Genomic DNA, 12,470 nt, shown 5'->3' with positions numbered 1-12,470 from the left:
ATTGTACCAAACATCTTCCCTGGCACATTTAACAAATTAATACACCTATAGTTTTTTTCACCCAATCTTGTTACCATTACCTTTGTATAAGGGAACAATAATAGTATTCTTCCAATTGTCAGGAAAAGATACCCGTATGCTAAAAAAGTTGCACAGCCACTCCAAAAGCAAATCATATGTTTTATTTCTTCTCCAGTTATACCATCTGTATGTGCAGCCTTTACATTTTTCAAATCTCAGAATTGTTGTATGACTCCATTTGCACTAATTTTTTTCTTGAACACTAACATTTATAGTATGGGTTTCAGCTCTATTTTTCAACATCATATGTATTCCCTTACAAATCTTTAAAAATGTCTCCTATATTCTTTCACTTCAGTTTTATCACTTTTATTTTTAATTTCATTCACTCTGGTAGAGGCTCCTTGCTTAGCCTTTTTCAGCCACTTACAAAATAATTTTTATTTCCATCAAAATTCCTATTTCCTGTGCCTCTTTTAAGCATTCCTTGCTTTGACTGAATTCTTTTCAACTAAAATTCTATACAATTCTAAATTCTATACAACTAAATAAAATTCTATACAACTAAATTCTATACAATTCTATACAATTCTAAATTCTATACAACTAAATAAAATTCTATACAACTAAAAATCTATACAATATATTTCTGTATCCTAATTTTTTTGTAATAATCATAATTTTCAGTTCCTTAATTTCACTGATCAGTGTGCTAACTATTATCTGAAAAGAAAAACTCACAGAAAAAAAAATACTTAAGATGTTTTTCTACTGTTAATATAACGGATAAATTAATCATCCGTTAAGCAAGAAATCATTATCATTATAATTGCATTTAAAACCCACGTCCAAAAATTTAAAATAGAAATCTAAACCTGAGTTTCAGTCATAGAGATTCCCACTTTGTTGGGCACGGTGTCCCTGTGGACTTACCTCAGAACTGGGGGGGGGGGGGTACACACACACACACATACACACACTGTAGAAACTGCTTTAATCTTTTAAACAAAATATATTTGCTGTTTTCCAAATAGCTTTGCCATATAAAAACAGACCTAAAAAAATTATCTTGACATTTTAATGTATTTAATTTAATATAATAAGCATCTTTAGCTAAATGAAAACTAATCACTACTATTGAGGATAGCAAAATCTGAGCAGTAGCATACTGGTACTGAAATGTCAAATTACCAATAGTTTTAAATGCTATTCCTCAGTATTTATATTCCTGTACCTATCTCCTATTTTATTAACTTATTACTTTAAGTCATTTGCTAATAGATAGAAACTGCTACAAATCATTCTAGATAATGACTAAGAAGGCAAATTCTAGATATCTCAGAAGTAGAGAAATTCTTGACTCAAGCTCATTCTTCTGACTTTCCTTCTGAGTAGCATGTCTCAGGCACATGACAAGGAATCATTTTATTCTTTCTGCTGATAGCCATATTGGTGACTACAAAACCAGCTCTTAAAAAAAGATAGTATAAAATAAAACCATGAGCAAAAAATTTCATTGGGCAGTAAAAGGTGACAAAGACATTGTGCTTCATAGCATATCATTGGAATGAGAGTGAAAGTTATGAGGGAAGAGGATCCTTGTTCTTTTTTTCCACTAAAACAGGCAGGCAATTGGCTAATCCTTTCCCCCCCCCCCCCTATTCCAAGTATTCTCCAAAGCAGTCAGAGGAGCATTTATATCAGTCCCTCACCAATGTGAATTAAGTTAGGATGAAAGTTAAAAACTGCTTATTTCTGCAATTAAGTCTCAGTAATAAATAATAATAATAAATACCTGTAATGCTGATTTTGTATTTTTGTTCTCCTTACTCTTTTAATTCTAAGTCCAAGGTTCATCACATGGCTATACATTAAGGGAGTTGTAGTCCTAACACATCTAGAGGACATCTTGTTGGGGAAGGCTGCTTTAAGATATATTTGTTTTAAAGTCCTGCTGTTCTTTTTTGACAGAGGTGATCAGAATAAATTTAACATATTTTATGAGCTTTGGCATTTGTATATTTGAGGGGTGTGGGAAAGATGGTCTATGCATCTTCTTCTAATGCTTAGTTTCCCACATTACTGACTGGCTTTTCGCTTACTTTTTGTTCCATTGCATTACTAGGGAGGGGGAAAAACACACAAATATATAGGCACATGACTTACAGGCAAACAACAGATACCTGATTAAAAAGAGTGATTTGTAAAGAACTCAAAGGTCCAAGATCTTGTTTGAAGATTCCATTTGCAAACAGACAAGATAGTCCTGAGCATTTACGATTAGACTATTAACAGAAATAGGAAAGTTTTGCCAGCAGTTTGCAATGGAAATGCTTACTTGCTTTGAGCAGTATTAAATCCAACAAAGCCCAGTTCATATACTTCTGGTAAGAAAAATACAAAAGTGTAAGTGACTAATTTTTATTATTTTTCAGTGTTGGTACATTCAGCAAAATACTCCTGAAGTGACTGGTTCTTCTAGAATTGGAGTTGATGTCCTCAAATCCCCATTAACATTAGTTTGTTAAAGAATACCCCCTTGGTATCCACTAGACTTCCTATCCCCCTCACTTTTAATTTTTTTAAATATTTTCATTTTTAAAAAGCACATATTTGGAGGTGCCATGTTGCAAAAGAACAACTTCTGGCATCATCTTTATTTATAGGAGTTTATCTGGTTCATACATGGTCCCAGGGGCATTCTTAGGGAATAAATATGCACTCCAGTGCTTTGTTTGGAAGCATGTCCACCTGCTCATGAAAAGACAAAGGCAAGCTGGGTAGTAAAAAGATTCCTAGGGGACTGAAGTGGGTGGCAGAGAGCAACTTCACCTGTTTTTGTAAGTGGGTATTTTATTATTAGTCATACCTACCATGGCAGGTGATTTGTGAATAGACAAGCGTTTGTATGACAGTCATTTTATAAGAGTAATCACAACATTCTTTCAAATTTCAAATGTAGTAATTATCCCTATCCCTCCTTAACAAAATTTGGGACCTGTTTTTGTTTTAATATTTATTCAATCCTTTAGGATGCCTCTGGAAAAACAGGTGGCAGGTGCTGGCAAGGAAACAGTAGAGCTAACACATCTTACCCCCCCAGTCCTTCAGTGAGCAGCAGAGAGACTGACAAAGAAGACATTCCTAAATATCAGGTAACCTGAATGTGACAGCTGTCATCTATGTACAAATCCAAGTTGCATGATCTGAAAACTAATCTTTACACTGAATCCCTACCTATTTCCACAAGACCCTTGCAAAGAAGTAGTTTATAATTTGCATGGGGGAGGGGAGAAAAATATATGAATTGTTATATGAGATTAAATATTTTTGTAGAAATATATATCTTAATTTCCTGTGTGGCAACTAGCATATAACCTCTCAGGAAGAAAAAAAAAAATCTTTTTTTAAAAAAATATTTATTTAATGCTTTTAAAATAATAGCAAAAAAGAAAAACAAAACACAAAAATAATTATAATGCAAATACATACATTCTCAAAAAAAAAGCATACAAAGTGCTTTAAAAAGTGAAAAAATACAACAGAAAAAAGAAAAAAACGAAGTATATCATTTTAACAGTTACTATTATATATATACTTATTTAATGTAAATATTATTCAAGTACAGTGGTACCTCTACTTACGAATGCCCCTACTTACGAATTTTTCGAGATACGACCAGCTCCGGCCCCAAAAATTTACCTCGACTTACGAACTCGCCTCGACTTACAAACCGGATCCGCGGCCATTTTCCACCTGTTCCACGTGGTCCGCGGCCATTTTTCCGCCCGTTCCACGTGGTCCGCAGCCATTTTCCACCCGTTCCACGTGTTCCGTGGCCATTTTTCCGCCCGTGCCACGTGGTCCGCGGTTATTTTCCGCCCGTTCCACATGGTCCGCGGCCATTTTTCTGCCCGTTCCACGTGGTCCGCGGCCGTTTTTCCGCCCCTGACACGTGGTCCACGGACGCTGGAATGGATTAACGGTAATTACATTGAACCTTATGGGAAAATTTACTTCGACTTGCGACCAACTCGACTTGCGATCAGAGTCACGGAACAGATTAAGTTCGTAAGTAGAAGTACCACTGTACATGTTTATTTCTAATTCACCTATTTAATTATTCTTTTTTAACCTACTCTATTTTGTATAAACGAGTTCCATATTTCATTATACTTGTCAATACAAAGTCTATGTCTATAGGCAATCCGCTCAGAGGTGACAGGTGTAATCAGGTCTCCAATCCATTGAGTGAAAGGGGGCATACATTTATCTTTCCAATCCTGCAGTATCAGTCTTTTGGCCATAGGAAGGGACAGAGAATCCATTTACATTGTCCAGTTGTCAATTTCCATGTAATAGGTATGCAATTCAAAAGAATATTATCCTCTGAAAATTGTAATTTTTGTCACACAGTCATATTTATATAATCCACTACTTTCTCCCAAAATTTAGAAAGTATAGGGCATTGTAAAAATTTGTGTTTTAAGGAAGCATTATCCTTATTACATCTCCAACAAAATGCTGTCTTAGAGAGACCTTTTCTATTTGAACATAGCGGAGTCCAATAAATTCTAAATTTTTTTGTTCTATAAGTTGTAGTTTAAAGTCCATTGACACTCTTGATATAGAAGTTAAGACATTTTCCCATTGTCTAGGCAATATAGGAACTTATAATTCTTTATTCCACTCATTTCTTAGCATCTGCATATCAAATTAATTTATTGATACCAAATATCTATAAAAAATAGTAGCTTTTTTTAGTTTTAAAGGATTTGACAAATTGTTCTAGTATCTCAGCTTTCTCAGACACTGAAAATGCTGCTGGTCCAAACAAAGTTGTTAACAAATATTGTAGCTGTAGATATTGCCATTGGGCTATATCTGATAGATGATATTTATCTCTTAACACAGCATATGTTAAAAGTTAATCTTCATCATCTGTCTGTCAAATTCCACATAATAGGTATATAATTCAAGAGAATATTATCCTCTGAAAATTTTATTTTTTGTCACATATCATATTTATATAGTCCACAACTTTCTCCCAAAATATAGTAAGTATAGGACATTGTAAACACATGTGTTTAAGAGAAGCATTATCCTTATTACATCTGCAACAGAAAGAAAAAAAATCTTAAATTAGCGAAGCTAGTAGTCACGGAATGCCGTATGCTTCCACTTTACCTGCTAAAGCTGGTAATTATCTTGGGAAGTCTTCAGAAACCCTCTGTGTTTTGCTTTTGCTTTTATTACTGCTTCTTCTGGGATGCAATACTTACTTACATGCTCATATGTAAAAGCGGGTTAATGTAGAATTAGAATATGACCGTTTATGACAGTAATTAGACTTGCATATTCTCCTTGTCTTCCTTATCTGTAGTATGCCAGGCCAGCTTCTGATGTCAACATGCTGGGTGAGATGATGTTTGGTTCAGTAGCAATGCGTTACAAAGGCTCTACACTGAAAATACACTACATACGGTGAGCTGGTGTCTCCAGTTCCTTGGTATTATATCAGAATTGGAATTGCATTTGGAATTATTGACTCAGTAGCATTGTCTATCCTTTCAGTTCTCCCCCACAACTTATGATGAGTAAAGTGTTCTCTGCCAGAATAGGCAGCTTCTTTGGAAGTACAAATAGGTAAGGCAATCTTTATTTTCTGTTTCATTTCAGATTCTTAACTATAAGAAAAAATCCTTGCAAGTTCAATTTATTTTATTTTTAAAAATAACATTAAAATCTAGACCATGAGGGAATCAATGGACTGTAATTTTGTCTGCATAAGAAATAAACATCAACACTATATAGGAAGAGGTAAAACTTCCATCCAGAACAATAGCGCTAGTAATAATGGAGAATCTCTAAGTTTAGACAGGAATTAAAATGACGTATTAACTGACCTAATCCCCTATATTGGAATATATAGATCTGCAATAGGAAACACAATATGTACACAGTAGGGCTCAGGTGAGATGGCTTTTCAAGTTCTTTACCAAATTTGTGGGTAGAGAAATTAGGTAGATAATTTCTCCAATTTTCTCCAGGGAAAGGAATTTCCTAATGGCAGAAATCCTCCCTCAGTGGGGACCATAACACCATTACAGGTAGTCCCCAGTTTAAGAACGAGTTCCGTTACCAAGGTCTATCCTTAGGTTGAGTTTGTATGTAATCTGGAACAGTATTATTGTATAATACTGTATAAGTAGTATTGTGTAATTAACTTGAATCATTGTGTATTTAACTCAAATTTTGCTACAATAGGCTATGGGTCGTCTGTAACCTGGGTGTTCTTAACCCAGGGACTACCTGTACTAAAAAAGAACACCTAGAGAAATTCCTATTTAAAGGAATTTATATAGACCTTATGCTGGAGAAGACTCTTAAGAGTCCCCTGGACTGCTAGGAGGTCAAACCAGTCAATCTTAAAGAAAATCAACCCTGACTGCTCATTGGAAGGATTGATAATGAAGCTCAAGCTCAGATAGTTTGGTCACCTACTGTGAAGAGAGGACTCTTTGGAAAAGACCCTGATGCTGGAAAAGATTGAAGGCAAAAGGAGAAGGGGACAGCAGAGGATGAGAAGGTTAGATAGCATCACTGAAGCAATGAGCATGAAATTGAACAAACTCCAGGAGGCAGTGAAGGACAGGAAGGCCTGGCACGATACGGTTCATGGGGTCACGAAGAGTCAGACACGACTTAACGACTGAACAACAACATATAGACCTTAGATTGTCCCCAACCCTCCTGGCCTTTAGGAAGGCCCTGAAGACACAGCTTAGCCATTGCACCTGGGGTCTGGTAATAGTGGAGAGCTTCTACCGTGGTTGCGTTGAATGGGACTTAGTGATGGGTTCTCCTGCTGATTATGGTTAATTTTTATTTTAATTTGGTTTGATTGGTTTTTATATGTTTATATATTTGTTTTTAACTTGTACTTAAGTTTGTTTGTTTTTTAATTATTGTGAGCTGCCCAGAGTTACTTAGGTGAGGTGGACAGCTATACAAATCAAATAAATAAAAATAAATAATAAAGCGCTTTCTTGATCATTGTGGAAGCATGGGAAATTAGAGGAGCTAGCTCTACGTTGCTGTAGAGATTGCCCAGTGAAAGACTGAAAGTGAAAGACTTTATTGCGATCATTAACCAGCACAGAGGAAATAGATATGCAAATATCTGAAACTGAATTGACAATATCAGAATTAGACAAAATACACACAAAAAACTTTGGCTAAAAACAACATTAAAAACAGAGAATGCTAAGGGGCTTGCTCCAGTTATACATGTGTGACAAAAGAGAAAAGGGATTAAAATTAACCATCAGGGTAGTATAGACTTTAAAATGTAATAAATAATATAAACTATAAAATTCCAGTAAAAGATAAACATTCTCTTTTGCCAACCTTGCAACTCACAAGGTGTGCAAGAGCAGTGTATTCCACACATGAGAATTTATTTGATATGTCCTCCTTAAAAAACACACAAATTATTATCCATCAAATTATCTGAGAGTGGGTAACAATAAATGCTGTAGAATTTCTCTGCCTGGCATTAATGTGCACTGCATATCCCCATGCAGCCTCGAATCCTGTATAATTAGAGTTCTAAATCTCCCCCTTATCACAGACTTTGCCCTTAGAAGTCAATAGATGACAAGAACATGAAGAGGGGGGAGAGATTGGGCAGACATATTTTTACTCCCCCACATAGTGTGAGGCCATCCTAATTTTAAATGGTAGTTTTCAAACAACCTTTGTATGAACTGTCTAGTGTAGGTTCATGGTTACAATTCAGATTTATTATACAGAGTAGAAAAACAGATTCTTGTTCTTTCTCTTTGCTTCTTGCCCTTTCTGTTCTCCTTTAAACCAGAGAGGGAAATCTCCAGTGTGTTGGCCAGATAAGATCCACCTGCTGAGGCTTTCCTCTGTTTGACCCTCACTTCAGATTGTTCTTTTATAGAGAGAAAGAAACAGACCCTTTCTCTGTGCATGGAGAAGCATGAAACAGTCTGAAGGAAGAAACAGCCTTCTCTTGACTGCAGCAAATTGAACTTCAAGAAAAGGGGGCTTTAGGAAGAAGGAGACGGGCCCACCTCTGTTTCCCTCTGCTTCCTAGGAAGTACACCAAGAGGAAGCCTGTCCTTCTACCTGACAGAAATGTTGTGTTGTGCAGGAATAATATAATAATGGTTCCAGGTATAGGATTCTAGATGCATACTTGCATTGCTCACTAGAAGGTTGTCTGCTGTAATTGCAACAATTAATGATGGCAATAGTTTCGTGATCTGTTGCTTTAAAGAAAGTTAAACTTGTGAATTGGTATGTCAACAGTAAAGCTATTTGCATTCTTCTTTTGCAGTTTAGCTTCTTGCCTCATATTTAGCTTCATATCTTAAATCAGGAACTGCTACTTATCACAACATTTTCTAATATTATATGAGAAATACACTCTTCTAATGCAACATGAGCAGCATGAGAATTCATTTTTAATTATAGACCTCCCAGATAAAGAAACACAGAGGATTAAAATTAGGCTTTGAGAATCAGCTGAATCCAAAAGAAACAGGTAGGGGAAAAAAACCTGTGAGATATTTATATGGCTGTGTTTGAGCCAAAATCAACCACTGCATTCTTTGCTTAGACAGTTTTTGATTTATTTCCACTAAGCAACTGTGCCATTCCACATGGATCAATAATAAATTGAGAGGATTTAGCCCATATCTTATAGTAGAGAACTCCAGGTAAAAAATACTAAATTTAGATAAAGTACAGTAAGAATGGTCTTTGCACACAATTGATACTGTTGCTTAGATTTTTATTTTTATTTTTCACATAGGGGAATGTGGAGGTGGTAATCTGGATAATAGAAATCTTACAAAGCCATCTATTTTTCTAATTAGGATTAGTGGAGAAAAATTTTCTTTGGCAATTTAAGTTTTGATGAATTTTTAATACCTTTCTTGGATGGACTTTTCTTTTTCAAGCTTGCAAGGTAGTTTTGAATACATCAATCAAGATCCATCAAGGCTGAATTTACATCCAAATGGTTTGGGCCATTGTCGGAATGGAAGTAATCTAGGTAAATATATTGAACTAAAATTAGCAATTGAGCAGGGGTGTCTGCATGGATCATAGCCTTCAGCTAGTTCCTCACATTGCAGGCTCGTCTAATCCTTGATCTGTATATTTCCCATATTGCTCTCTTTAGGTGTGTCACAGCCATGTAGCAACAAGTTGCTGCATGGTATACCTGAAGGAGGGCCTTTCTGGCTCATCCAGAGTGCTTCTTTCTTTGCAAGTTTGTGTGCAATGTTGAGTACAGCATGATGAAACTATCTATACTTTGAGATGCTGTAATATCTGTTGCCATCGGATCAATAACTGCTCTCTATAAGTAGAATGGCCTAATTGATCCTCATTTTTATTATTGAATAAAATTACAAATGAGTGCCTCTAATGATTAACATCTTAAAATATTGGGCTGTGTTAACTGAATTGTTTCATCAGTAGTATTTTTCTGTGAAATAGCACATCTTTGGTGCTAATAATTGTACCTTTCCAGTTTTGAGAGGAGTCATTTTTTCCAGGTTAATCTTTTGAAGTTGTTCTTTCTTGCACATATAATAATGCTAGTGTATTTATTTGCCTCACTTTCTTTCTCTGTGATTCCCACTGCCTTGCTTCAGATTAAAAAAAAATCACTGGATGAGCTCAAGTGAATTTAATAAAGAATAACGTTTTGAAAGTGGATGAACTATATCATAGAAGCATGACTTAATCTTAGAAGGATCAGAAATCTTACATGCTCTCTAAATCAGAGTAATCTCTTTAATATTGGTTTATACTTATATGAATATTACTTTCATGTGCTGTTGCAACTTGCTGCTCTGCTAGCATTAATTACTGAACCACAAGCCGTTTGAAAATAGTTGTTGAGTGAATGTGTGCTATCATTCTACATTATCTAGAATGTTGAACTTAATTTAAATAATTTTCTCTGCACAAAAATGTTTCGTAGGTTATAAATAAAAAGTTACATACAAACCCTTACATGAAAGGTTATGCTATAAGAAATATCTTAATTCTTTTAAGTACCGTAGTGCCTTTGTTTTCAGTTTTAATTATATTTTTCAACCTTGCAACTTTTGTAAAAGCATAAGGATTTTCAGAGAAATTATTTATTAAAAACACCACATTAAAGTATTTATAGAACAGTGCAAATTGTCACAATTCCTTCCAAACAGTATTCCTTGTAGATAAGTTGATAAATTGAACAGAGTAATTGATTCTAAGTATGAACTTTTGGATAAATGTCTGCATTGATAGGTTTTCGAGTTCAATATTATATGAAAGCAAATTTAAAGTATGTTCAGCCTACCATTGTATTTATGCAAAATCAATGTATTATCCTCATCAGAAGCAGAAATCCAGAGTCGTGTACCTAAAGCTGTTTTCTCTCTGTTGATTCTCAGCCCAGAATTTATGGTGTTTTGTTTTTGTTTTTTGTTTTTAAAGGGATTGACCATTAACAGAACAAATCCAGTTGTTTGTGGCTTTTGAAAATTAGCTATCCTTTTGTTCTGTTTTGTTTTTAAGTTTTTAAAAAAATATTTTCACAGTGTTTTGTAATGTTAATTGTTGCAAATAAAATGTTTGGCAGTTTTGTAACAAGGAGTGATGTTCACATAAGTTATATTTGCAAATGTTGAACAAGGCAGAAAGTAGCAAAAAAACAGTGATGATGTTTTGCCTTAAGGGCCATGCTTTCATGTTATGTACCAAAAACTCAGTGAATCCTGAAAGTGGTGTATGTTTGTTGTTCTAAAATGTGGCTGACAACAAGGGAGATGCATGTTTCAGTTGTGTTGGATCAGACCAAAGACTATTCCTGCAGTAGTTAACCACAAATGCCAAAGTGTAGGCTACGTAGATAAGTACAATTGCGCTTTCCTGCTGATATTCCCTATTGTGAGACAATAGTAAAAGTAATATATTGCCACCATGACTAGTAGCCAGATTCCCATGCTTAATGATCATTCCATGAAAATATATCTGAGGATACCTGGTATATGAAATTTGCATGGTTTACACTGTCAAAGCAATTGTGAAATTTGAAATTCACTGGAGGTGAATGCCCCCCAATTACTCCAAACAACTTTGAGAGACCATAGGCATTGAAATTAGTAATTCTGTGTTTGTTTTCTTCCTTTCTACCCATAAGGAAGGAAAAGGTTATTGAAGCAAGTCAACAGAGCACAAATACTGTAATTTGATGCTGCAGGGAGAAAGATGACTCTTGAACAGAGTTTTAGTCCCTGCCCCTCAATTTATGGTTTGGATAAAAGAACCATATGGAATACTTTAAAACAATTGTTGGGTTCATACATTATGCTAAGTCATAATATAGTTTGTTTGGTTTTTGCTTAATGTGATGTGCAGACCCTGCCATTGTTGTTTGTTAACTCTGGGTTATAGCATAGTTATGGAAATGCAGCCAGTTGTGGTTTATTCAATTAATCCTGGCTAAGTAAACCATGGCCTAGGATAATGTGTGAACATAATAAATATGATGTTGTTTCAAATACCTCTTCTTACTATTGTAAATAACTTTTCATGTATTTTTAGCTACTTAATAGATCAGCCTGAACCATTGTTCTGGAGCTTTAAAAATAATACTCTTGAATCCAACTGCTAGTAGGAAGTCACTTTGGAAAACAAATAACTAGGACACCTGCTTTAACCTTGCTATTTTTAACAATTCAGCACACAGCACACCTGTTGACATGCCCAGTCGGGGTCAGAATGAAGACAGAGACAGTGGCATTGCTCGATCAGGTAGTTATCCTTTTCTTTGTTCCTTTCAGCTATATAATTAAAAACATTGTAATGAAATATTACCCAGTACATCCAGATTTAGTTTTATTTGAAATGAAACTCATACATTTCTTCCTCTGAATACTGATAATATAGTTAGAAATGGAAATATTTGCTCATCACTTTGTTAATAGACAAAAAAAATCTTGATTTTTTTATTTATGTCCACTATTAAATACCTTCCAAACTCATTGTTGATACTTGCCAATCTTGATTTATTGCTATTCCCAAGTTACTGATTTTAAGATAAATGTGTCATCACCATGCCACCTTCAGGTTCTTAGTTACTATAAGAGAAAATTTTCAGCATAAGGCAAAATAGGGTTGTACGTTATCTTTATAGTAATTTTCTCCTCTTACTGCAATGCATATAGGTTTAATTGTTACTAACTTACTATAACTCCCAGAATTTATTTGTTTGTTTGTTGGTTGGTTGGTTTAATTTATATGCCACCTGTCTTCCCCAGAGGTTGATTCTGGGTGTCTTACAATTAAAATCCAAAACAATAAAAACAATAAAAATATAAATATCCATATTAAAATAACTAATAATTCTATATAAAAAA

General features: G+C 34.7%; 1 protein-coding gene across 4 annotated transcripts in view; it reads left to right on the top strand.

Annotated features, from left to right (window-relative positions):
* FNIP2 (folliculin interacting protein 2) overlaps window positions 1–12,470 on the top strand; it is an 80,142-nt gene that overhangs the window by 33,943 nt on the left and 33,729 nt on the right. For 3 of the 4 annotated variants that reach the window (XM_088132712.1, XM_088132713.1, XM_088132711.1), the window contains exons 3-7: window positions 3,054–3,176; window positions 5,405–5,505; window positions 5,596–5,667; window positions 9,015–9,109; window positions 11,794–11,865. In XM_088132712.1, coding sequence (XP_087988838.1) covers window positions 3,054–3,176; window positions 5,405–5,505; window positions 5,596–5,667; window positions 9,015–9,109; window positions 11,794–11,865 — 463 coding nt within the window. Of the gene's footprint in view, window positions 1–3,053; window positions 3,177–5,404; window positions 5,506–5,595; window positions 5,668–9,014; window positions 9,110–9,238; window positions 9,329–11,793; window positions 11,866–12,470 lie in introns of all 4 variants that reach the window. The other variant, XM_088132714.1, reaches the window with a different exon arrangement.

Source organism: Python bivittatus, unplaced genomic scaffold (genome assembly GCF_059951505.1).
Source record: "Python bivittatus isolate LINGU-HERP-01145 unplaced genomic scaffold, Pbiv_v1 ctg000070_np1212, whole genome shotgun sequence".
NCBI classification, from domain to species: Eukaryota; Metazoa; Chordata; class Lepidosauria; order Squamata; family Pythonidae; genus Python; species Python bivittatus.
The sequence above is the reverse complement of the archived record's forward strand: the minus strand, read 5'-3'. Positions and strand labels throughout refer to the sequence as shown.